At 38.6% G+C, this 26225-nt stretch overlaps 1 protein-coding gene across 3 annotated transcripts in view; it reads left to right on the top strand.

The window, feature by feature from the left end:
* The first annotated feature begins 72 nt into the window (after window positions 1–72).
* Window positions 73–26225, top strand: part of LOC123865747 (tyrosine-protein phosphatase non-receptor type 23) — a 36237-nt gene continuing 10084 nt past the window's right edge. Inside the window, exons 1-23 of one of the 3 annotated variants that reach the window (XM_045906974.1) lie at window positions 73–325; window positions 403–605; window positions 1199–1521; window positions 2203–2376; window positions 2754–2861; window positions 3440–3618; window positions 4071–4261; window positions 4676–4820; window positions 5563–5794; window positions 6129–6328; window positions 10848–10980; window positions 11409–11576; window positions 12323–12460; window positions 13034–13120; window positions 13203–14261; window positions 14304–15551; window positions 15681–16144; window positions 16545–16685; window positions 17970–18098; window positions 18811–18992; window positions 19585–19769; window positions 20063–20185; window positions 20644–21737. In XM_045906974.1, the coding sequence (XP_045762930.1) occupies window positions 239–325; window positions 403–605; window positions 1199–1521; window positions 2203–2376; window positions 2754–2861; window positions 3440–3618; window positions 4071–4261; window positions 4676–4820; window positions 5563–5794; window positions 6129–6328; window positions 10848–10980; window positions 11409–11576; window positions 12323–12460; window positions 13034–13120; window positions 13203–14261; window positions 14304–15551; window positions 15681–16144; window positions 16545–16685; window positions 17970–18098; window positions 18811–18992; window positions 19585–19769; window positions 20063–20185; window positions 20644–20879 (6135 nt within the window). In that variant the 5' untranslated portion in view covers window positions 73–238 and the 3' untranslated portion in view covers window positions 20880–21737. Of the gene's footprint in view, window positions 326–402; window positions 606–1198; window positions 1522–2202; window positions 2377–2753; window positions 2862–3439; window positions 3619–4070; window positions 4262–4675; window positions 4821–5562; window positions 5795–6128; window positions 6329–10847; window positions 10981–11408; window positions 11577–12322; window positions 12461–13033; window positions 13121–13202; window positions 15552–15680; window positions 16145–16544; window positions 16686–17969; window positions 18099–18810; window positions 18993–19584; window positions 19770–20062; window positions 20186–20643; window positions 21738–26225 lie in introns of those variants that run through there. The other 2 variants (XR_006796041.1, XM_045906969.1) reach the window with 2 other exon arrangements.

Genomic DNA, 26225 nt, shown 5'->3' on the forward strand with positions numbered 1-26225 from the left:
TCCGTTCCATAGAGTAAATAAAGTAAATTGAATTCGTTCATTCCATTATTGTATGGTCCGTTCACAAAAAAAGTCAGTCGCATTTACTCTTTGGTCGGTCGTAATCAATCAGACAATCAAATTGATAAGTTTAGTGACAAATTGCAGCAGCCAAACAAAAAATGCAGAAAGAAAACTAATTTGTGATGAAATTACTTTTATCAGCACATGTGTAGCATTAAAAACAAAGGCCCAAAACATGGAAGCGGTACCAAAGTTGCCGTTAATCAGTTTCGAGTTGAAAGTGAGTCCGGAAAATACGCATTTTGGTCCAAAATTGAAACAGGTAAGTGACACAGTTTATCTTGTTGATAAAGGTTTTTCTTAGATTTCTTTGTGTGCTAAGTTCTAGAAATTTTGCAGTATATCGCGGAAGCGTACAGAGAAGATCCTGATAGCTATAGTAATGAGATTCATCAGTTGGAAGGGCTTCGGTCGGCCGCAGTTAGAGCCACCAGTGACGCGGCAGGCCTTAGCGCACTTGTTAGATACTATTGCCAACTTCGGGCGATGCAGAGTCGGTTCCCTATGACCAAAGGTGCCCCCGCTGCCTGCACCTTTGCATGGTAAGCACTTTAATTTAATTAGCATGTATTGATTTTTATGGCAATAAACAACTGTGTTTGAATGCCTAGTTCATGAATCATTTATTTGATGTTTATCAATGAACTGATAGTATTGGTCCAAATTGTTTACCTACACTCTTTGTTACTTGATGATTATGATATGACTAGTTGAGCTTGCGACTATCATCTGTGTAGATGTAGGGTAAAAGTATGGTTTTCTGGGATGAAGTGGCCCATGAAGCTGCAGGTCTGTAACTATATCCATCCAAAAAATCACATAGATCCATTGCTCCATTACTGTGTGATTGTATGCAATCAAGTTGTGAAATCTTACCTTCTAACTTGTTCTATTAAAGTTTTTTTTTGTTTTAGGTGTACAAAGGTTTATATTAGGGTTGAAATTTTTTTAAAACTGCCATTTTTAAAGAATAAAACACCTATATAAAAAAAAAAATATGTTTTAAACATTGATATTTACTGTTTTTTTAATCTGTTAAATTGTGTTAAAAGTTAAACCACTTGATTTAAACTTTAAAGAAATGTTCAAAATACTGTCTCTACCCTGTTATTTATCAATTCCTTCATCTTTTCAGGAAAGACCTCTACGCCAACATGAGTTACTCACTTGCAGATATAAAATTTGAAATGGCTTGCATTCTATACAATATTGGGGCGCTCCACACACAGCTTGGGTCTGCTGAGCCACGTACAACCGCTGACAGCCTGAAGTCTGCATGTCAGCATTACCAGTATGCAGCCTGGGCATTCCAGTTCCTTAGAGAACAAAACCCCTTGCCATCGGGGGCTGATATTTCCACTGACATTCTGCCTTTGCTACAGGAGATCTGCTTTGCACAGGCACAGGAGTGTATTCTTGATAAGAGTATACAGGATACTAGGAAGCCTAGTGTCATTGGTGTGTATTTCAATTCTTTAATTGGGGTTTTTAAACCTTTAAAACTTATCTTTTATTATGTCTACTAGATGATTACTAGATGTGTGTGACTTAATTCAGGTAAATCAGTTGGTTTAAAAATCCTGCAATGCATCAATGTGATTTTTTGCATAAATATAGTCAAAGACTTAAAGAGTGACACAGGTAACCAATCCCATTACTCCCTTAGGATTTTTAATAAGCTAAATCCACCCGGACGAAATCAATAATCAATAAATAGAAGTTTCAAGCAACAAAGACTTACAGTATGCCAATTATTATAAAACTATGTTATGTTGCTGCTCATGCAAAATCTACTGTGAATTTGTTGAGTTTTCATTCATTTTGTTCAGTTTTAAAAGGTGTGTGTGCACACAGAAACCCATTCTTTAGCGTGTGTGCTAGTTCAAGAGGTGACATTTTTAGCTGCAGTGATTTTATCGATAAGATTTTGATCGAAACATAAAGTTTCCTGAAAACTTATTATTTTTCCACATGGTGAAATTTTCATGAACAGTGACAATAAGCAGAATTTATCAGTATAACAAAAAAATTCAATTCACTTCATTTTATTCTTAAGAGGAGAAAAAATCCTCCTTCTCTTATTCTTAAGAGGAGAAGGAGGAGGAGGAATGTGGTAAAAAAAACATTTTTTTACCGCAGGTGCTGTGGCTACCCAAGTGCTGTATTTCTACAAGAACTCGCTGGCCCAGCTGGGGCCGTCTGGCAGCAGTGACACCGTACATGAGATTGTCGGCACTAAGATCTACAACTCCTGGTATCGCTATCTGTCCTTCAAAATGTCTTACATTGGCTGCATCGTTTGTTTGTACCAAGGTATACTTATTACTTTACTATACTTTTACAAGGTAGCTTATTTACTTTACTACTTTTAGCCATATTTTAGTTCTTTTATTAGCAGTTAATTAAAGAAGTCTCAATAACCATATTAGATTGAAATCTGAAAGGTTGGTGGTTCAAAACTCACCCATTGCACTATTGTCGTACCCACTCCTAGCACTAACTTTACACTTAGTTGGAGGGGAAACTGGGTTATGGGAATGTTGACATGGCTTATAATATTTAAAAAAATATTAGCAAATCCTCTAGTTCAATGGCAGCAGTAATCACTTAAATATCAGGGGACCACCCACCTGCTTGTTTGCTTGCCATTGACAATAAAAAAAAATATAACTTAGAATTGTCTTCAACAGGTATCAGTGCAGAAGAGCAACAGAAAATGGGCGAGAGGGTAGCCTTTTACCAGCAAGCTGTAGACAAACTAGCTGAAGCGAGAAAACTGGCTAAATACATTGAACCAGGTATGATTATATTATTATTGAAACACAAAACAAATTCTTCATTCATCCATACTTCCATACTAATATTATAAATGCGAAAGTGTGTCTGTCTGTCTGTCTGCTACGTTTTCACGGCCCAACCGCTGAACCGATTTTAATGAAATTTGGTACAGACTTGGAATACATTCCGGGGAAGGACATAGGCTACTTTTTATCCCGGAAAATCAAAGAGTTCCCATGGGATCTAAAAAATCGAAATCCACGCGGGCGAAGCCGCGGGTATCCTCTAGTATAGGATTAATAAATTAGTTACGTTTAACATGCCTTATACATATTCTTTTTCTAGAAAATAATCTAAGTAAATTACTAAACCTATACAAACATAAGTGTTCCTATGAAGTAAATTGATATTGATTCTGTTGTTTCAGTTTCTTAACTAAGAATTCTAAATTTAAAAAAAAAACCTCTTTTTCACAATGTTTCTGATTACAAACATCAACTTGATTTTTAAACTCATCTATATTTAGTTGAGAGAATCACAAAAAAAGGATTAATAAAACTTTTTTTATGTTGTTTAATGAATCTTTTTTTATTTTCAGTGCAAGTAACACAAGATGCTCTAACTTTCACAAATGATGTGGTGGAAGGGAAGCGGAAGGCCGCTAAGAATGAAAACGAGTTTATATACCATGAGGAGGTCCCAGAGAAAGACATGCTGTCAGATTTGAAGCCTGTGTGTTTGGTCAGCGCTGTGCCTATCAACTTTAATGATCCAGAGGTAAGATAGCCCTTTAGCTACAAATTGAAACAAAAACTAAAGAACTCTATCCCCCCCAAATCCCAGGATGAAAATTATTTCTGTACCAAATTTCATCAAAATCAGATGGGCTTTCAAAAATCCTGTGGGAACTCTTTGATTTTCCAGTATAAAAAGTAGCCTATGTATGAAAGCTAGGTCGTCCAAATAGCTTAATTCAATTCAATTTCGTTTTATTTTTAAAAGGTATAAAAAAAGCAGACAAGCACGCTTACGTTTTTATATTAGTATGAGTTACGGCATGTTCTCACTATGTCTGTCTGTCTCACTGTAATTTGTCATTATATTGTTGTTAGAAAAGAATCGTGGACGACTGTTAATCGTGACAATGCTGTAAACTGCACGATTGTTTGACGTCACCACAGAATGGGAATACACCCTTAGTATAAATAATGACATTTCTGGTTGTTCAGGTGTCAGGGCCAGACATCTTCGGTCGCCTAGTGCCAATGGGAGCCCACGAGGCATCCTCCCTTTACTCTGAAGAGAAGGCCAAGTTGTTGCGCCACATGGTGAGCCAGGCGGAGGCCAAGGACTCTGAGCTGACAGAGTTCATGTCCTCGCTGCAGCTCGACCAGCTGGATGTCTTGGACTCGGACCAGAAGTAAGTTAATTATACAGGCTTGCGTGTTACTACAGTAACATCTGATGGTAAGTGAAGGCCAAGGTGCTGCACCACATGGTAAGCCAAGCAAATGCTAAGGATTTTGAGCTGATGCAGTTTATGTCCGGACTAGAAGTGAGTTAACTATACAGGGTATGTAACTATACTCACACACCTGAGTTCTTCATTATATTATTATCAAACTTATTAAACTTATACCCTATACTTATGATATAAGACATTGCTACGTGCCAAATTTCATGGTTCTAGGTCAACAGGCAGTACTTTAAAGGATTTGATTCCTTTGAAGGGTCTTGACAGACAAACAGCCAACTTATAAGGGTTCCTTTTTTTCTCTGGATATATGAAGCTCTAAAAACACTATAATACCTACATATTTCCACCTCTCCACAGAATCCCACAGGAGATAGTGGATAGATGTGCAGCCATGAATGCAAAAGCAGACATCATCCAGAACCTCGTGGACTCCATGAACAGCCTCGCAGAGATCATCAGCGACGTGGAGCATTCGCTTGAGGAAATCAAATCACTTATACAGGTATACTTGTTATGTTACAGCTATTTAGTTTATAGTTTTTGACATTATACAATCACTACCCACATAATATATACGAAAGTGTGTTTTTTCCTTCAACCACGTCGTAAGGGAGCTATGGATCAACGTTATTTTTTGCTTGGGTAGGTGTAGTTGAAAACAGGTTTTCAACTACACCTACCCAAGCAAAAACTTAGAGTGACTACTTTTCATTCTGGAAAATCAAACAGTTTCCACAGGTTTTAAATAAACCTAACGCGGACAAGTCGTGGGCGTCAGCAAGTACATAATACTTCTATAAACGTGTAAGTCTCACTGCTGCAGCATTACGTATCCTTAGAGTACAGAATAATAAAATAATTCAATAAATTTTTAACTCATATGAATTCCCTTAGAGAGAAAAAGAGATTAGAGCTGAGGAGCAGTACACAAAAGAGTACAAGATTGTATTATGTAGCAATCCTTGTTAGAAATTTATCGGTTAACATGATGACATCTAAGGAGCTGGATAGTAATCCTACATGTGATCTAGAATATTAAAAACAAATTCCAATTAGTAAAATTTATATATACAAATTAGATAGCTTGGCGATTAAAATGTTTTAGATTTAAAAACCTCGAAACGCTACGCATCTGAACTCCATGATGTCGAATCTCCATCACCAACTTTCTAATGGTAGAAGAATTTCCTATTTTCTGCGTATCTTAAAGGCTTTCTCTAAATATGTTCTTTAAATATCAACAGGAAGAAACCCTAAAAGAAAAGGAGTATCAAAAGCAAATGGGCCCTCGACCGCCGTCGATCGTCCAGACGGAAATATCTCGCGAGTACCACAAGTACCAAGAAGCCCACTCGCGCACTAACGAGAGCAACCAAGTGCTGCATAAAGCTATGACTTTACATATTACTAACTTGAGGCTTCTGTCGCAACCGCTGGACGTTTTACAGACCAAGATACCGAGCATCGAAAATATTGGTAAGTTTTTAGTTTCTAATGAGTTTTCGTTAACTTGGGGACGAAAAAAAAAATAGATAGATAGATAAACTCTTTACTCTTTTTGCTAAAACAATCTTACTCGTAAAAAGTATATAATATGTGTTACTAACTTGAGGCTCCTACCACAATCGCTGGAGGTTTTACAGACCAAAATACCAAGCATTGAAAATATTTTTAAGATTTTAATTGGTAAGTTAGTGGGTTTTGGCCTTTGGGGAACGAAAAAAAATCTATTGATAAATAAACTTAAGGCTCTTACTGCTAAAGCAATCTAAAAAGCTTAAAATTACATATTTGCAATCGTTGTCAACAGAGGGGTTAGATCGTGACACAATGAAAGAAATGCGCCGCGTGGTAGGAAAAGCAAAAGAAATGCAAAAGCAAAGGGACTCTCTAGTGCAGCAACTGCGCACTGCGTTAGCGGACGATGACGTCACGGCGCAGCTGCTAGCGCGCAGCAACGAGCCGCTCGAGGACATCTTCAAGCAGGAGATGGAGAAACACACGCCCACTGTGAGTATAGCACGCTCTGTGTGAGCTCGTGTCACTACAGCAACTGTGCACTACGCTAGCCAACAAAGTTCAGTAAAGCGAGTTCCTATCGCTACCCATATTATAAATAAATAAATAAATAAAATAAAATCGTTTTATTGCAGGTTAGGGACCCATATAAACAGTAAAAAATACAAAATATAATATAAAAATTAAAATAGTTTAAAATGAAATAGTTAGTCATTTTACGTTAGGGATCTGGTGTACCCGTAGCCAGTGTTTATAGAACACATTGTCAGGGGACGCCTGAGCGACGACTTTAAGCATCTTGTTATTAGAATTGCGGACTGTTTCCCAGAAACCCGCAATTCTATTTCGTATAATGGCGTAGTAGTCTGGGACTCCAGCGTCGGCGAACATGCCCGACGCACTACAATACCTTGGCATTTTTAATAAAATGCGAAGGGCATCATTATACTGTACCCTGAGGATGTTAAAAGATCTTTTGGTGTAATTGATCCATAGTTGTGAAGTATAAAAACTCATACAATAAGCTTTAAACAATGTAACTTTAACATCCTCAGAGCACCGAGCAAATCGGCGAGCGAGCATGTTGCACCGTATTGCCAGTGACCTTCGCTCTCGTTCTATATCAAAATCGTCGCTCAGGGATCCCGTTAACATGTGTCCGAGATACCTGAACTGTTGCACAACCTGAACTGGTGTTCCATCTAACAAAACTGGTGGTATCCTCTCCGGGCCTTTACCAGCTCTAAAAATCAACATTTCTGATTTGCGTACATTGTATTTTAATCCATGTCTCAAGGCGTAACCTTCGCAGATCGATACTAATTTACGGAGACCGTTTATTGAGGGGCTAAGCAGCACCATGTCATCGGCGTAACTTAAGTTGTTAAAACAAACTCCGTCAATATGACAACCGATGCCAGTACCACTTAGCTCCTCAATCAGGTCATCAACGTATAGATTGAACAGGTCCGGAGAGGTTAAACCGCCCTGACGTACACCACACTCTAGTCTAAACTCACTAGAGGCTGTGTCGCCCCAACGCACAATGTTCGTTTGGTTCTCATACCAGTATCTCATCAGCCCGACAATACTGCTATGTACATTTGAGTCGCGCATTTTTCTCCATAATATATTATAATTAACAAGATCAAATGCGCGAGTCAGATCCAAGAAACACGCATACACCGATGTATCACGACTTTTATAGTAATTTACGACGTGCTTCAGAGACAGAATTGCCGAGTCTGTAGAGAGACCGGGACGAAAACCAAACTGAGCATCACTAATCTGTACATTCTTCATCAGTTCAGGCTGCAACAACCGCTCAAGTACCTTGCCGGCAATTGTCCCCAGCGAAATGGGCCTATAGTTAGCTATACTGGACATATCGCCCGTCTTGTTTTTTGGCACAGGAACCACTACCGTCTTTAACATATCTGCAGGAAGATAACCATGTTTAATGCACATATTAAAGAGCGTTGACAAGGCCTCATACAATTTGTTTCCAGCGTATAACATGTGCTCAACACTCAGACCATCATGGCCTGGTGATTTACCACGTTTCATATCTTTAATCGTTCGGAATATATCAGTTGGACTAAAGTGTACTGTTTTGGGTGATGGTGACAATGGCTGAGAGTGGAGCACATGTGCAACGTCTAATGGTTTCACGGAGAAATGTTTTGCAAACATGTTGGCTATCTCCCTGCTGTCCTGTACGTTACTGACACTCACTGGCCTACTTTCTTTTTTATTTAATGATTTAGTCGCTTTCCAAAACTGTGTAAAATTTTTGTCAGCTCTATGCGTCGCTAAAATGTCCATTTTTATAGCTTCCTCATTATTCTGGCACCATTTTAATTTCTTTTTAAATATAGCACGAGTCTTTGTCATGTCATTATATATTTCTCCACTACTGGGCTTACCACAGTCTATCCAAAACTTAAAACACAGTCTTGCAGTTTGATAATACTCTTTTACGTGATGATTCCAGCCAACTAGTTGTTTTTTATGGCGGAATTTGTGTACACCAGATCCCGAATATTTACTATTAATAGCTGCATATTTTAAAATATCAATAACATCATTGTAAAAATTATTAATAAAATCTAAAACATCATTAGAACTATCTAAGTCGTTTGTATCACAGTGACTAGATTCGAGTAACTTATTAAAATTTTCAGTACATAAATTAGTATACATATTTATTTCATCTGCATTTCTCTGTCCCCATCTTATGTCTTTATGTAAGTTATCATTATTACACTCCTTATTATCTACTTTTTTAGTCATTAGCTTAATATCACAGTTAACAAATAGTGGGAAGTGGTCAGACCAACTAACACCATTATCCACAGACACACACACAACTGTATTTTTTGCGGCAATAGTTGTCAGGCAATGATCCAACCACTTGGTCGTTCCATGGGACTCACTTAGGAAGGAAAACGTTCCAGAGTCTGCTCCTAATACATCTATATCTGCACAAACCCAAGTCTGCTCCTCACAGAATGACAGCATCTCTTTGCCGAATCTAGCTGAGGGGTGTGCATTGTAGTCACCAAGCATAAATACGGTCTCAATCCCACATTCTTCAATCACCGCACTCATCCTGCCAAGAATGTCCGTGAACTCTGGCAAATTATCTTCTATATCAACAGGCATATATACGTTGAAGAGTAATAAATGGCGATCCACAGAACTAATTTTGACCGCCGCCAACCTATGACTCTCACAATCCACTACGGTCACATTATCAAAAAGAGACTTACGCCACATGATAGTTAAACCTCCATAGGGACGTCCGCGCAATATCCCAGCTGAGGAGTCCACGGATGATTTCGAAAATGATGCGAAACTATCATCTATCTGATGTACAAAGTTGAGGTCGTGCTGGAGAAGCCACGTTTCCTGAAGAGCGATAATATCAGCAGTTTTACAAATTTTTCTTACGGCATCTATGGAACGCTTAATGCTTTTACAATTAAGCGAAGCCATACGGATTATGTTAGTTTGTAGATCATTAGACTGTACTGGCATTATCGATTGTATTTGGTGGCGTTCTTCGTGTATCGTTCTTTGTACCGTCTATACACCAACCCAGCAGGCCAAAACTTGCCATCCAAAAAGATGTCAAGTTTTCGGGTAGGTATCGTAACTTTAAAAGAGTTAAAGGATGTTTCGTTTCTCTGTTTGAGTTGCTCGACACTTATGCATTCCTCACCCATGTCAGCAATGTGCTCTAAAATATTATCCACAGAGACCGATTTCTGGGCACGAGAAATATATATGGAGCACTGGGTATCCGCTACTTGAATTTTACACTGCGTGTCTGAGGTTCCTCGCATATTTCTTAATTTGCGCGTCTTAAATTTATTCACTACAACCGTAAATGACGCATTTTTATCATCCGGCATTGTTTCGTTATAACTCGATGCAGGTCTCGCTATGACAGGCTCAGCGTCAGCTGATACGCTGGATTGACCCGAAGTTACACGAGCCATTCGTGCGCTATTTGCTTGGCGCGGTCGAGCCGTTTTGAATACGATGTCACGGTAGGTAGGCGTATGCGCCACTTCGGTGCAAAGCGCGTGTGTGCGTGCAGGCGGTGGTACTGCCACAAGCGGAAGCGATTTCGACGGTGATGTTGAACTTACTCTCTTATGAACGTTATTACGATAGTTTGGGGTAATCGAGCTCCGTGCTGTTGTCGCAAGAGTAGGTTCCTGTGCACTCACAAGTGATGGTGGGGTCAAAGGTATTAATGAAGAATTCCTCTTCTTAGGAGTCGTCATATTTAACTTTTGTATTTGTTCAACAACGGAGTTGCGTATCTCAGCAAGCTCCGCACTCATTTTCGTCTGAAATTCTGAGAGTTCGTTCTTCATACCCGTCATATCCTTCAAAAGTCGCGTGACATCAACGTGGTCAAATGAAACCGGTGGCAACCGATTGATGTCTTTGGCAACAAAATTAGGCTGCGCGTCGGGGTCCACTTCTTTTAGTAATCTAATAACGTCCTTGATATTGCGTTTTTTCTTGTCTTCTCCTTTGCGCTGCACATGTCTCACTTTATCACCGCACGAGTTATACAAAATACTTTTTCCAGCTTCTATTTCTGCGTCCGTAAAGTTGGTACTACAAATTTGGGTGATGCTTTGTTCATCTAGAATGTCCAATTTGTTCTGCACAAACGTAAGAAATTCATTAATTATGATAATTGCTTGGCCCGCCATATCTTCTTCTATCTTCTATTATAAATGTGAAAGTGTGTTTGTTTGTTGGTTTGTCCTTCAATCACGCTGCAACGGAGCAACGTGTTGACCTGATTTTTACATGCATATAGTTGAAGACCTGAAGAGTGAAAAAGGCTACTTTTTATCCCGAAAAATCAAAGAGTTCCCACTGGATGTTTGAAAATCTAAATCCACGCGGATGAAATCCCAGGCAACAACCAGCAGCGAATTTAAAAAAAAAATTAAGAACAGTCGTAACTCTAATCTTATTGCAGGTGAAAATCATCGAGCAAAACTTGGCGGCCCAAGAGAACATTATAAACAAACTGACGTCTCTCTACGCGTCGTACGGCGACTCACGACGGTTGCTCTCAGACGTGTTGAGGAAACGAGAAGGCTTGATCAATGGTAAGTCTATTGCTCTCCGTCTGTGACGTATTCCTCATTGTTGAGAGTTTGACCCCTCCCATTAATCAAATAATGATAGGAGTTTTCTTGGGTTAGTACTGCGGCAGGTTCCCAGATACTTCCGCATACAACTCAACTAAGAGAAAGAGATTTGGACTCTCATAATCAACTCTTAGGTATAAAATGTGATGTGTTTTACAATTTATAGAATAAACATTTTTCTTTCTTTCTTAATTTATCAGATGTTAGTAATCAGGACCCGTCGGTCTTGATTACTAACACTCGATAAACTCGCCGAGTAAAAAAGGAATCGCTCGCTTCGCTCGTGGTTCAACCTTAGAATCCTTCGCTGGCTCGGAATTCAATACAAACTCTCGCGACAAAATAACAAGTTTGCAGCCTTGCATGACCAGTAACTATTGTTACAGCCTTGATAACGTCGTACGATACGCACGCGGAGCTGCTGGGCAAGTCGCAGAAGGGGCTGGAGTTCTACAAGAAGCTGTCGCACAACGTGAACGGACTTTTGACTCGAGTTCGCAGCGTGTGTCAGGTGCAGCGCGAGGAGCGCGCCCAACTCATGGCTACTCAGAAAGGTGAGTACTTCATTCTTTAGTTTAGTTCTGTATATTTTGCAGCCTTTTCTGTGCCAGAAAGGGCTTTGAACATTTTGGTATATTTAGTAAGTCCGCCATTTTTCTTTTTTTTTCAAAATAGCGGTTGCGCATGAAACCTGCATTAATGAATAGCTGGCATCAATACAAACAAGTATTGTATGAGAAAAGATCATCCAAAGTGTTACGTTTCTGAGATATAAGCTATCAACACAAGCCGTACAAGTATGACGCAAGCTGTACAAGTTTGGTAGCCTATATTTCGGAAAACCTGAGGTTTATCAATAAAAAACAAAAATAATGGTGGTCAGTAGGCAAGCCAGGGTCCATACTAAAACATTCCTTGTGGTCAACACAATTGTTGTTCTCAACTGAGTTTATTGTAGTACATTATCCACAAAGAAAGCTCTTCCGCTAGAGCGGCAGGATTATGAATTATGATTGTCTTATTGATTGCATCAAACATTAAAATTTATAAGCAGAAGCCTTTATTACTAGTACATTATTATCCAGGCCGGAAATAAAGCAATTTACGGTCGAGTAATATTGGAAGGGCAAAGAGAGTCCTTTAAACTAAACGAGGCTGTTAATTGCTATTTCGGCCGAGACTTGTATCGTACTTCTCATTTGCGAGGAAACAATAAACAAATGAATTTCAAACTCTCTGGGTTGTGAACTGATTTTTTTGCGTAATGGTCTTTCTGAGAACGATTTTGTATTTTTTTTAGCTCCGACACCAGTCACGTCAGCGGCAGCTAAACCTACTGAATCAGTCCCCGCACCCCCCGCCAGTACGGGCCTCAAGCTGAAAGACTACCTGCCTTATATGAAGAGCAGAACCATGGCCAGAAACATACCGCCACACGGTTTGTATACTTTAACTAGTATCACAAGCATGAGGTACTCCTCTGGGGTGTTTCGCTAACTTAGTATCTAACACTGAATGATAGCTACAGAGTTCATTTGACATTGGTTGGTTCTACATTGCTGCTTCACTGAGTGATATTAAAATAACTTCTCATAGAAACCTTCAATGGAATGGAACAGTCAATCGAGCTCGACGCCTATGATGATAGGCGTCGAGCTCGATTGACTGTTCCATTCCATGATGTGTTAGACACTGAGTTAGCGAATCAGCAGGCTGGTCCATGTCAGAAAAAGTCCCATAAAATTAAGATAACAATATAAAAAGATACTCCTGGCTGAATTCCAGCCACGGTAGTTAAACTCAAGAGAAACTGGCCAACTATACAGGAAATATTATAGAGCACAAGTTCACTCTTTATCTCTATTCCCTTACTCTCGTAGTGCGATGTGACAGCAACGAGGCTGACCCCCACTATGCATGTTTATGAAACAGCAGCAGTGCATGAGAAAATTTGATTCTCCTTTGGTATATACTTGCAGAATTTAAATAAAGAATTTCGTTATTGTTTTAGCTCAAATGGAGCATTTACCAAACGAAGCGTACTATCCTGAAACCATATACCCAACATCAGTCAGACCGGCACCTGTTGGATCTGAGGGTATGTTTTAACTTATTTTTCTAAAACATATTTTGTTTTAAATGAGTATTATTAGTATTGAGTTCCTATATATCTCTTGCAGCAACGGACCTAACACAGCCCAACCTACCTGATGGCGTTGTGTTGCCACAAGGGATGCAAAATGTACAAAACCCATACGCACGATATGCGCAAGCGTACGCGCCAACCGATAATGACCCTTACACCCAACAGGCTAACTACGCATATCCCATGAACAAGTTTGGTAAACCCGAGGAAAATTATAGTTATACTTCCTACACGCCACCCCAATACTCGTCCCAAATGCCTGACCCGCAAACATATACAAACCCCTACTATTCCGCAACTCATAATAATTCAACTGCTGTGACAGACTCACAAAACCCGACACCTTACTCTACCGATAACCAAACAAACGTAAATGCAACTCAATATAACGTTTACAATAATCCATATAATACGTCAAATCAACCGCCATCAACGCCAGATTCTAATATGGCGCAATATACTCCTGTGAGTCAAGATTTCAATGCGAGCTTTGCTCAAATGCAAATTTCTGCACCGAAAAATGAACCAGTCGCCAACTATGGGGGCGAATACGGCCAAACGCAATTTAGCGTTCAATATCCCCAATCGTACACCCCAAATATGGCGACATATAGCAGCGCTGGACAGAACTCCAATACTAACAATACTAACATAGTGGGCTCGCCCATGCCTGCAGATAATAATTATCCTTACGTTAACGATCCTATGGCACAGTATGGACAGACTTCGATGCCAAATGTCTCCAATCCAACAGCACAGTATGGCCAAACTTCACAAAATGTATCTAATCCAATGGCGCAGTATGGCCAAACTTCACAAAATGTTTCTAATTCATCAGCACAATATGGCCAATCTTCTCAAAATGTTTCTAATCCATCAGCACAGTATGGCCAATCGTCTCAAAATGTCTCAAATCCAACGGCACAGTATGGCCAATCTTCTCAAAATGTCTTAAATCCTACACCACAGTATGGCCAGACTTCTCAAATTGTTTCTAATCCATCAGCACAGTATGGCCAAACTTCTCAAAATGTTTCTGATCCATCAGCACAGTATGGCCAAACTTCTCAAAATGTTTCTAATCCATCAGCACATTATGGTCAATCTTCTCAAAATGTTTCTAATCCGTCAGCACATTATGGCCAAACTTCTCAAAATGTTTCAAATCCAATGGCGCAGTATGGCCAAAATGTAATGCCAAATACGTCTAATCCGATGGCTCAGTATGATGCAACCTCAATATCAAATGTTATCAATCCACAGTACAGCCAAACATCGGTACCAAGTGATCCAGCTGCAAACACATTCAATCCCCAAGCTCATAATCAAATGACGAATTTCCCAAATGCCATGCAAAATGTTTCTACCCCATCTAACCAAACACCAAATTTTTCAAATCAGCAGAATATTTCAGGTCCAAGTCCAACGCAATATTTTATGTCAAATACTTCTATTTCTGCTGCACCTGAACTTTCCAACCCTATGCAACATTCTCCAAATTTTGCAAATACAATGCAAAACACCCAAATGTCTGGACCAACCGCATTGAACCCGAACCCGTTGTCAAACCCGATGCAAGCAGGACCTCGTTCTATCCCCAATTCGTCTAGCGCCATTCCAAACATTTCGGGCTATGGAGTTGATCAGCAATATCCCTTTTCTACTGCTTATGAAAGTATATCTCAAGGATACGTGTACACAAATGCTGACAGCACTATGACATCTACTAACGTAACTGCGTACAGCGCAGGGCAACCGTACTGCCTTCCAAACGAAGCTACACCGTACGTCGATCCAAGTTTAGCACAGCTAGATGCCCTCGACAAACCTATCAAATCACACGTCACTGGCGAAGCGCTGTCGACTGGCATTCGAAAACAAATATATAACCCCATGAGTCAAATGCCAAACCAAAGCTATCAACCAACCAGTGCGCAATACCCGGACCAATCTAACACGAGTTACGGACAAGCATACCAAAACCATCCTGGATACACTTACAATGCTACTTCAGGAAGTTATGACTATAATTACGGGTCGCAAAACACTAACACGAATTACGGACAATCAAATGTTGATCCTCAATCGATGGCAAAGGATCCCAACTGGAATGCCGCGGGAGTCTATACTAGTGCGGGACCTTGTCAAACGGTGCAGTCCCCATCTGACATTCCACCAAATAATGTGCCTGCAGAAGAACCGAGCAATTCACAGATTTATTATAATCTACCTTACGGTTACCTAACTGTCGCAAACCAGGCAAATGAGGTTGCGTCTCAGTCTATGCAAGTAACTACCAACTATGGCGCCAACGTAAACTGCTCGACCTATATGCAATCCGGACCGAATCAAGACACTAGTGTGACATTTACTACCAACCAAGGTAAGCATTTGTAAGCAATAACATTGTAATTTATATTTATGTATGTGAATAATACAGTAGATAATAGAATTGTAATTATTGGAAATAAATGTTTGACAAAGCTTTGAGATTTTTATTTTTCCTTTCCAGTGCCAACTGCAAAGGAAAATGTCGCCGAACAGCCTCCCAAACCAACCGAGGCAATAGATCCTCCTCCTGTAGAAACAACTCCAAAGGAAACCCCAGAAATTCAACCCGTTGAGGATAAAGTCGAGGAACCAAAGCCTGAACCGACTGCGTTTGACCTCCTATCCGAAATTGATTTCACAGTGAAACATAAACCATTAATGCCTGAAATAAAAGTGCCTCAGATATCCGAAAAAGCAATCTTTAAACCTAGTGTAGTTCCCAAAGTAGAACCCGTAAAACCAGTAGTTAAAGAGGAAATTATAGAAAGGCCTGCGAAAAGGGATCTCTTTTCTGATCCTAGTTTGCTGAACAGCTTTACGCAGGAGGTGAAAAATTTACACAAACTGACTGACTCTTTGACTAATAAGACTCCTAGTGGATTAACCGTTTTAGATTCCAAGTGGAAGAGTTTTCAAGATACGCAGGTACGGTAATTTTAATAATTATACCTGAGATGGTTCGTGGACTGAGTACCCTTACATGATAATGCGCACTGCTGCTTGCAAATGGAATCGAGTTGCTTGTTGCGGGAGGGTGACAGCGATGTTAAATTCCTTAATTTTTAATCGACTTCAAAAAAATGAGGTTATCTATTAGACCCGTATGTAAGTACCAATTCCTCAACCCTAATGATATAGGGTACAGCACACAAAGCATAGGAGTTCAGGAACTGTTGATTTTTAAATATTGTATTATAGGTGCCTAGCATAGGAGCATAGACTTTATTATTACGTGAAGCGCCTTACCTGACGAACCGTCTCAGTGAAACCTTTGATGAATTAGGTATACTTTTAGAATCATTTAATAAAATTTTATTTTTTTCAGGCAAAAGAAAACATGACTAGATCTAAGTCAGTAGCAATGCGGTCGTCTGAAAACGTAGTGACAGGAGTAGTGCCTTACGATGACTCCCGACTTACCTTGAAATCTGATCCTGACGCTTACATCAACGCTTCTTATTACAAGGTACAACTTTATTTTAATAATGATGTTTGAATATTTAATCCATTAGCTATGTTGCTAGGTATTGTAGTTTGTTTTGTGAATTCGTTACCACCAGTGATCTTTGATGGTTCTGCGCTTCCTTACAACCACACTGTGAAAAATCTTGGGATTATCATGGATAGCAATCTATCATGGAAACCGCAGGTTTCAGCTGTCAGTAAAAAAGTTTTCGGTGCTTATGGGTCCCTAAAAAGGTGGAAAAATTTATTGCCAATCAAGACCAAGACTTTGCTTGCCAATACCCTTCTTCTTCCCATCTTAGATTACGCCGATGCTTGCTACCTAGATTTAAATGAAGACCTCTTAAACAAATTGGAGCGATTGCAAAACTTGTGCATTCGGTTCATCTTTGGTCTAAGAAAATACGATCATATCTCTGAATATCGTAAAAAACTGAACTGGCTCCCTATTAGACATCGACGTAATCTACATGTTCTTTCTATCCTGTTTGCCACACTTTTCCATCCCTGGTCACCTCCCTACCTTAAAGATCAGTTTAAATTTCTTAGCTCCTTCGAACGTGATCGCGACCTGCGTCCCTCCTGCGATTTTAAGCTTAAAATGACTAAATGTAATACGCATGGCTACGCGGAGTCATTTACTATAAAAGCAGCCTCGCTGTGGAACGCACTTCCGGTCGAAATAAGACGCTCCAAATCACTGGCAATCTTTAAAAATCGTGTCAAGAAACACTATCTATCACTATAAATCTTTAGTTTCTGTCATAGTATATTATGTACACTATGCTATTTATTTAACTATGTATTATTTATTTAACTATATTATACAGATTTAATGTTTTAAATGTTTTATATATATATATATATATATATATATATATTTATTTATTTATTTATATATTTATTGTATAGTATATACCTATTAGAGTGTATGTCTATGTATACGTAATTGTATATATACATGATGACTCCTCGTCTTATCCTTTAGGTTCGAACATACGGGTTACCTGGGAGAGATCACTTTAGTGATAAGGTCGCCCTTTGTATTTTTATTTGTATCATTTATTATTTTCTCTGTAATTTTGTGCAATAAAGATGTTTAAATAAATAAATAAATAAATATATGGGATTCATATGGCATTACTGGTAACACGCACTTTTTGAAGACTTTGGTCTTCAAGCACTGATAAAATTTCCCGAATGTAGCCCAGCCGAGTTGGATTTTAAAGTTGGAAATTTTACACAGTGAATTTTATGTTATTTTAATTTTTCTTCCTTTTTACAGCAATTAGCCTCGTGGTGCATACCAATAGTGATATCAAAATGTCCACAAGAAAAGGAGTATACAATTTTTTGGAAAGCAATGTTAGAAAATAAGATTACTTGCATTGTCTGTTTGCTCAGTGAGATTGAGGTTAGTACATCAGAAATTTTACTGACCTTTTTTTAATACATTTAAATTAATTGCGGAAAAACTCGCAATTGAACGCGACTGATGGCGAGCTGGGATGCAACGTTGGTTGATTTTATATCACACCAATGTTGATAGAATTCGACCGTCGAAACATTCAGTATCAAAGTAAAATAGACCTTAATGGTCTGATTTTAAAGCTTAAGTTTGTCCGTAAATCTACAGCCATATCGCAGCTCCTAGCTCAAAGATTAAGATGGTAAAATCGGTGATATTGAATTTTTGACTTTAAATCTCCTTTTACTCTGACGTTACGGTATTTCAAGTGGTAAGATGTATCTTACTAAGCAGATAGTTCACACACTCGTCTCCAGTCTTGGCTCACAAGTGAGGTTGTATCTGTCATGTCGATGATACGGCGAGTGGCGTGACGTGCCGCAGTGGCGAATGTGTAAATGCAGGTTTATTTTTTTTTATTTTTTTTATGTATTTATTTAATAACAAACTTTTACAAGGTTTACAAAGAAGGTGTATTCATAAACTTGATAAGTTTTTCCGCACACCTGTTATAGGTATCGTCGACAGTACACGTAACACAATTATTTAATCTAGTTAAAATATTTAAATCTAGGTATAACAATTTCTACTAGTACTTACTACTTAACTTATTACTAAAATAGTTTATCTGTTTGACGTATTACCTATTTGTTTATAGATGTCAGGAAACGCATACTGGCCGACAGCAAAAGGGCAATCCATAGATTTAGCGGACGGCCTTCGAGTCACATTGGAAGATGTAACCTGTAACGTGCATTGGACTGAAAGGAAACTGACCATAGCGCTAGGGAAGAACGTGTCAAAGGTTACACATTACCAGATCAACGTATTTCCGGCTAAGTAAGTGTGTTTTGGTGCAATGTTTAATACATTATCTCAGCGTTTTAAGGTGAGATCGGAATCAAGGATCAACTTGGATGAATTAAAAAAGTGTTTTCAATGAATATTCAGAACTAGAGGATGCCCGCGACTTCGTCCGCGTGGATTTAGATTTTTATAGATCCCGTGGGAACTGTTTGATTTTCCGGGATAAAAAGTTGCCTATTTCGACTACAGGGACGCAAGATACTTCGGTACCAAATTTCATACAAATCGGTTAAGTGGATAAGTCTTTAGGAATCCCGCGGAAACTCTTTGATTTTCCGGGATAAAAAGTAGCCTATGTCCGTCCCCGGGATGTAAGCTAACTCTGTACCTTTCATTAAAATCGGTTCAGTGGTTGAGCTGTGCAAACGTAGCAGACAGACAGACAGACACACTTTCGCATTTATAATATTAGTATGGATGTTCCACTTACAGACAACGTTCAGGTCGAATCACTGCCCATATTATAAATGTGAAGTACGTGTTAGTTTGTCCTTCAATCATGCCGCAACGGAGCAACATCGAAGTGATTTTTTAAGCAAATCGTAAAGATGATCATTTTTTTCAGGATCGTATGCCCTCCCCTAGTGTTGCTAGCAGATAAGATGCTCAGCATAACATATGAAGGAAGACTGAGCAACCAACTGTGCGGAGCGTGTATACAATGCAGCACTGGAGCGGGAAGGAGTTCTGTTCTTGCGTTACTTGTATTGGTGATGTGTCAAGTGCGAGCTGGATTTTTGGACCTCTGTGGTAATTTTTTTCTTTAAAGTAGAAGTTCTTTTTCGTAGAATTTTGTTAGTAGGTAAATAAAGGTTTTTAAACGTGAGAGTATCGTCAAATCACAAATGAAGCCTTTTTCATAATCTTACTTCTGAACAAAGGTTTAATAATACAGAGAAATGTATAGCCTAATCTCCCAGTACATTTCTAATTCACGAGTATAATAGAGGATAACATAAAACATTATCTTCTGCCGAAATAATCATGATCTCAATGTTTCTTCACCCTTTCGGATTTCTCTTAATGTTTATTTATCTGTACAGATATGCTAGACGCAGGGTGCGTGAATTTGTACAAGCATCGAACGAACGTTCTAGAAGACACCAAGTATCTAGCGGACGCTTACAGAACTGTTCTTTTCTACGCGCAGGGTGTACTTTGTTCCGGTAAGTACCGAAACTAAAACATAGTCGATTTGGGTTCTAATAAAAAAAGGAAAAGGTTAAATGAGTCTCCATTGATTACAATTTTTTTTTGAATAATCTAACCTGACCTAACTTTGCTATGAAGAAACCAAAATACCTAATAAGGTTTTTCAGTAGGTAATATGAAAAAATACAATAAAATATTATTATTATTTACTAGATGATTCCCGCAACTTCGTTTGCGTGGATATAGTTTTTTAAAAATCCCGTGGGAACTCATTGATTTTCCGGGATAAAATTAGCCTATATGCTAATCCAGGCAATAATCTATCTCTATTCCTCAGCCAAATCTGTCCAGTAATTTTTGCGTGAAGGAGTAACAAACATACAAACATACACACAAACTTTCGGGTTTATAATATTAGTGTAATTTATTCACAACTACCCACACAAGATAACCGTACTATATGCTTCCATAGGTACGACCATGTTCAACGGCGAAGCTGTATCGGTAGCCACCGGCGCGTCAATCCTACCCCCTGTGACGCCTTCCCCCGCCTCTACAACCGCCCCCGGCAGCAGCCACGCTACCCTCAAACCGAAGTTTTCTCGCGAATCCTTCGAGGAGATGCGTCAGGCCCCTGGACTCACGAGCGGTGATATGAAGGACCCACTCAACTTCCTCGACCCGCTGTGGAGCTTGAAAAAGAAGTAAAATTTACTTTCACCTTGTAATCACTTTTTCCCTCCCCAACGTCTACAACTAACCTCGGCAGAATTCTAGTGGCTAGTTCGAAATGTCACTCTACCGATGTCCTGAAATCTTTACTTATTTTACAGGATACACGACATATCCTGTAAAATAAGTAAAGATTTCAAGCTCGCTACGCTCGCGCGGAGTATTCAGCTGGAATAGGTGTACTTTATTTTGTTTGTTAAAATTGTACCTAAATTGTAACACAATCAACAAAATGTTCAACTGCATTGTATTATTAAGAGCCTGTGTTAAAAACAAAAGACAGGATGTAATTTTTTTAAACCAATAAAGGTGTTATAGTATTGTTTGTAATTTACGAAATCCCAATCCTACGTATTAATGATATTTACTATGTAAAATTTTAAACTACACATTTAATCATTAATCATGTATCATTTGTAAAGCTGCAAACACATTACTGTGTTATGCTGTGTCCTGCGACAGAAAACCTTTGAAGACGTGCTCACTAAATTGTCATTTCGATGTCAAATGTCACAGTAATGTATCTACAGCTTTACAGTTGACTAGATTTTAATTTATTTATGTAACATTCCTAAGTTAGTAATGAAATAATGAATGAAATTTTGTATCAATTAAATAGCTAATATGATTCTTACATAAAATTTGTAACAGTTGGTAAACGATTTAATTAGTGGACTATGTAGTATTATAACATTTTATGTAACAAGTTATTATAAAATTATCGTAGTTTGTAATCGGCTGATTCGTAAGATAGAATTTTTTAATATTACCTGAGACTGTTATGTGTAAAATATCGTAACTATGTATCGATTCTACAATAAATATTGAAAAATATTCAGTGTTTTATTTCACACACTGACTCGCCAAGATTTTGTTTGGGTGGTGTACCTTTTTTTGTTTTTAGGGTTCCGTACCTCAAAAGGGAAAAAGGAATCCTTATAGGATCGCTTCGTTGTCTGTGTCTGTCTGTCGTGTCTGTCAAGACAAGGAGAATCGGCACAATTCTTCCCGTCAACCTAAAATCATGAAAGGCAGGTAGCCCGTAGCAATGCCATACTCAAAGGAAAAAATCCGAAAACAGTGAATTTGTAATTGCATCACAAAAAATATAATTTAAAAGCGAAATAATTCAATATTTTGAATTTCCGTAGGTTTTGACATACACACATTGCCATAGGCGGGTCTATAGTACGCGACAGGTTGAGATGGCAATCGGTGTATGACGCCCTGAACACCCGCGCTCGCCCGCAACGGGTTAGCGTGGGGGTTGTGCGGGGCGTTCGTTCCCCGATTGCCATTTCAACCTGTCGCGTACTATAGACCCGTACCTATATGTATAGTACTTATCCACTGCGAGAAATGTATTTTATATGCAAGTATGAAAAGAATTATAACTATGTTTGAAAAACTTAAATAATTCAATATGAAATATTCAAGTTCAAGTATATATAAGTATTCCGGCGCCTACACGTCGCATAGTTTGGTGTCCCAAAGTTCTTGCTTGCAAATTTTTTTAAGCCTCATAATTGCATACTTTCAAAATTATCTCTGGAACCTAATGCGTGCGACCTTTCCAATCCAATTATTTGCCATTTTATTAAGCATTCAAGTAATTAATTGTTAGCCAAAAACTTTCTTTGTGAGAATTTACTTGTGGTATGGTATTTGTATACCTACCTACCTAGTACCTAGGTAGTGTACGTAAATACCTACAGCAATATAAATAAGCACGATGTGCATACTTAGGTAAGTATGTAGATACCTATATCTACTGATCTCACAATATTCATGGCTACCGTTTTATTTTATTTGTGGGGTTCCGTACTCAAAGGGTGCCAACGGGCTATTATTTGCAGCTAAATTAAGGTTGTCAATGCCCAACAACGCCATAATTATCGCGTTAAACTGAGTGGCCACATTTGAACCGATAACGTCTAAGACCAATTGAATTGGGGTTAAAATCGTCTTAACGCCAAACGGCATTGTGAATGCCGTTGTATGTTGTTAGTGGCTACATCTACTCGTACGTTTAACGGGAAACGCCATTGAATATCGCATTGTTGGCCGTTAATGTTAAGCCTCAATAGCTCAACGGTTATAGGAGTGGACTGAATTCCGAAAGGTCGGCGGTTCAAACCCCACCCGTTGCACCATTGTTGTACCCACTCCTAGCACAAGCTTTACGCTTAGTTGGAGGGGAAAGGGGAATGTTAGTTATGATTAAAATAGCTAATATTCTTTATATAAAAAAAATGTGGCCGGCACATTACCCGTAACATTACTAAGCCTCCGCTGCCCGTCTGTTAGCGAGCTGTATCTCGTGAACCGTACCGTAATAGGTAGAGTAAATCACAGAATGTGTATCTTGCCGCTATAACAATAAATAGGTAAGTAATAAAAATTTCAAAAAGGGCGCCATGAAAATTAAAAAAAAATTAAAAAACGTTATTTCTTGCGCGATGGTACGGAACCCTTCGTGTGTGAATCAAGGCGAACCCTTCGAGGGCAGGTCATGTCTGTCGCAGAACCAACGCGACGGCCGATAAGGCTATCCTGGAGCGAAGACCGCTTACCGGAAAGCGCAGTGTAGGACAACCTCCAGTCCGCTGGACCGATGACCTGAAGAAGGTGGCGGGGAGCGGGTGGATGAGGAACGCGGAGGAACATTTGGTGGGAACGGCCTATGTCCAGTTGTGGACACTACAGGCTGATGTCGATGGAATGAATGGAATGGAGGAAGAGGAAGACTATGGCGCAAGCACCTTGGCAGAGCTGAGGCGCGGCTTCTTTTTTACCCGACTACGGCAAAGCCAAAAGGAAGGGTTGTGATTTTTGCAGTCTATTTTGAAAATCAAAATTTTATTTACATTAGCAATTAGAATAGCGGCAGTACTTAGCAAGCCCAGGCGCATTCAAGCCCGGCATACATTATCCTCCGTGTTTTGTTTTCAGTGAGTAGGTAGGTATACCAATTTCAACCGCGGTATCTCAAAGTAATTACATACTATCTGACGCCCGCGACTTTGTCCGCGTGGATTTAGGTTTTTCGAAATCCCGTGAGAACTCTTTGGTTTTCCGGGATAAAAAGTAGCCTATGTGCTAATCCAGGATATTATCTATCTCCATTCCGAATTTCAGCCAAATCCGTCCAGTAGTTTTTGCGTGAAGGAGTAACAAACATACACACACACACATACAAACTTTTGCCTTTATAATATTAGTGTGATTATCGCTGAGTTTAGATAGTTATCAAAAAGACTTGACTTCACTCCGTGTGTTTGCGCTGACCCTAAAAATAACTACCAATAAGTATGCGACAGTTCGAGATGGCAATCGGGGTGGGGACGCCCCGCACAACCGCACAACCCCCCCAAGTAACACAAAAGTGCTGCATATCAACTGAATCACTGTCCACGTTGGAAACTTTAGCTCCAAAACATGCTATATTAAAGCTGAATAATATCTGAATAATAGCATCCTCATAAGATATAACTCTGATTTGGGCACAAATTAAACAGCAACTAGCTGATTAACTGCGTTATAATAGCATTTAATAAGCATTAATAAAGGTAACATTTGCCCCAAGAGCTGAACATTGGCTGATAAAGAGAGTGTGTGTAACCTATTGTGCAGCTCAAACAACAAATAAGCACCCTTTTTACGCTTTTATGCAGTTAAAAGAGCACGAGCGGCGAAATTGTGAATAAATATTACTCCATATATTCTATAACATAACACTATCTCGATAATATTCTGCAGCAGTGTTATATTTGTGCACAAATATCATCAGCATCATGTAATGTGACATGTGTTGTGTACTTAACTGAAGTGCAAAAAGTTAATTCATTTTCGGTAAGTAAAACTTGATCTTATTTGTTACTAGTGCCTGAAATTTGATGGGGAAAGCAAGTTTATTGTCAAATATCATATACTTTTAGACCAAAATTTTCACGCGCCCTCGTAATATAACTGTTTCCTTGGAAATCTTATTATAAAATGGATTGTAATAATATAAAAATGCCAGCAATTTTTTTGAATTAGACGATAAGCTTTTTACGTATAACTAATTAAAAATCTTTTTCAAATCCAATAGATATTTTCATAGACAAAATAAGAATAAATAGTAAATAAATAATAAATATTGTAATTTAGAACATAGAAAATGGTGGGCAAGCAATGTGAACCGTAATAATGCCAAATAAATGCTTTAAGGACTATAATAAGGTGCTAGGGATATATTAATCAGCAAAAGGCTGATACGAGTAGTTCTTGTGTCTAATAAGTCAGCCATAGATTGATGTACAGCTGAATAGTTGGTAACATTACGCAAATACTTTATACCCAATGAACAGCTGTATAATCTGTCAAGAGTTAGCTATTAGGGGTCCTTGGTGAAAGTTTTTCATGAGCGAATAAGTCAGTACTTATTAATTTATTTATTTCTTTCTTTCGTTCTTTTATCTTTAGTTTATAATACTTATTATAACTTTATTTCTCAGGGTAATTCCCAAGGGGACTTATTCGACATTTGCACTTCAAGTGCAAATGTATTCTGCTCTCAGCAAGAGCAACAAGCAGCAGAGCAGCTGGCACAAGTGATCAGCTCGAAAACCATGAAGACTCTGATGGCTAATCCAGCTTTAATTTTAGATAAATAAATACCATTTTTAAGCAATTTTTCCATTTCAATTTTCCTTTTCAGTTTGCCTATTCCGAAATAAATACCAGTGACAAAAGTCTGCAAAAAGGATCCCACCAAAACATTTCATGTAAAATGTGGCCAAGACTCACAAGTTCATAATGCTTTCACTGTTAAAAAGTTATGAGATCTCTAGTAGAGCCAAGCCCCTAGCTAGCTTAGAATTGCGCTGCCCATGGGACCTATCCCAAGTCCAAAGTATATATCTCTTAAATGCTCTTGAGTATATCACATTTATAACAATAAAGAACAAATAACTCTACTTACAAGCTCTGATTTTACAAACCCTAAATCTTGGTTAAAAAAGGACGGCTTGGCCGTTTAATGTTCGTGGTACTTTTATCTGATATGACATTTAAGCCCGGAATAGCTTGTGCGACAATCATGAAGTATAATAAAAATTAGTAATTGTCGAACAAACTATTCCTTTGACCTTAATATAATATGTTATGTCATGTAATAGTTTCACGAACATTAAACGGCCAAGCCGTACTTTTTTAACCAAGATTTAGGGTTTGTAAAATCAGAGCTTGTAAGTAGAGTTATTTGTTCTTTATTGTTATAAATGTGATATACTCAAGAGCATTTAAGAGATATATACTTTGGACTTGGGATAGGTCCCA

This window comes from Maniola jurtina, chromosome 1 (assembly GCF_905333055.1).
Source record: "Maniola jurtina chromosome 1, ilManJurt1.1, whole genome shotgun sequence".
In the NCBI taxonomy this organism is placed as follows: domain Eukaryota; kingdom Metazoa; phylum Arthropoda; class Insecta; order Lepidoptera; family Nymphalidae; genus Maniola; species Maniola jurtina.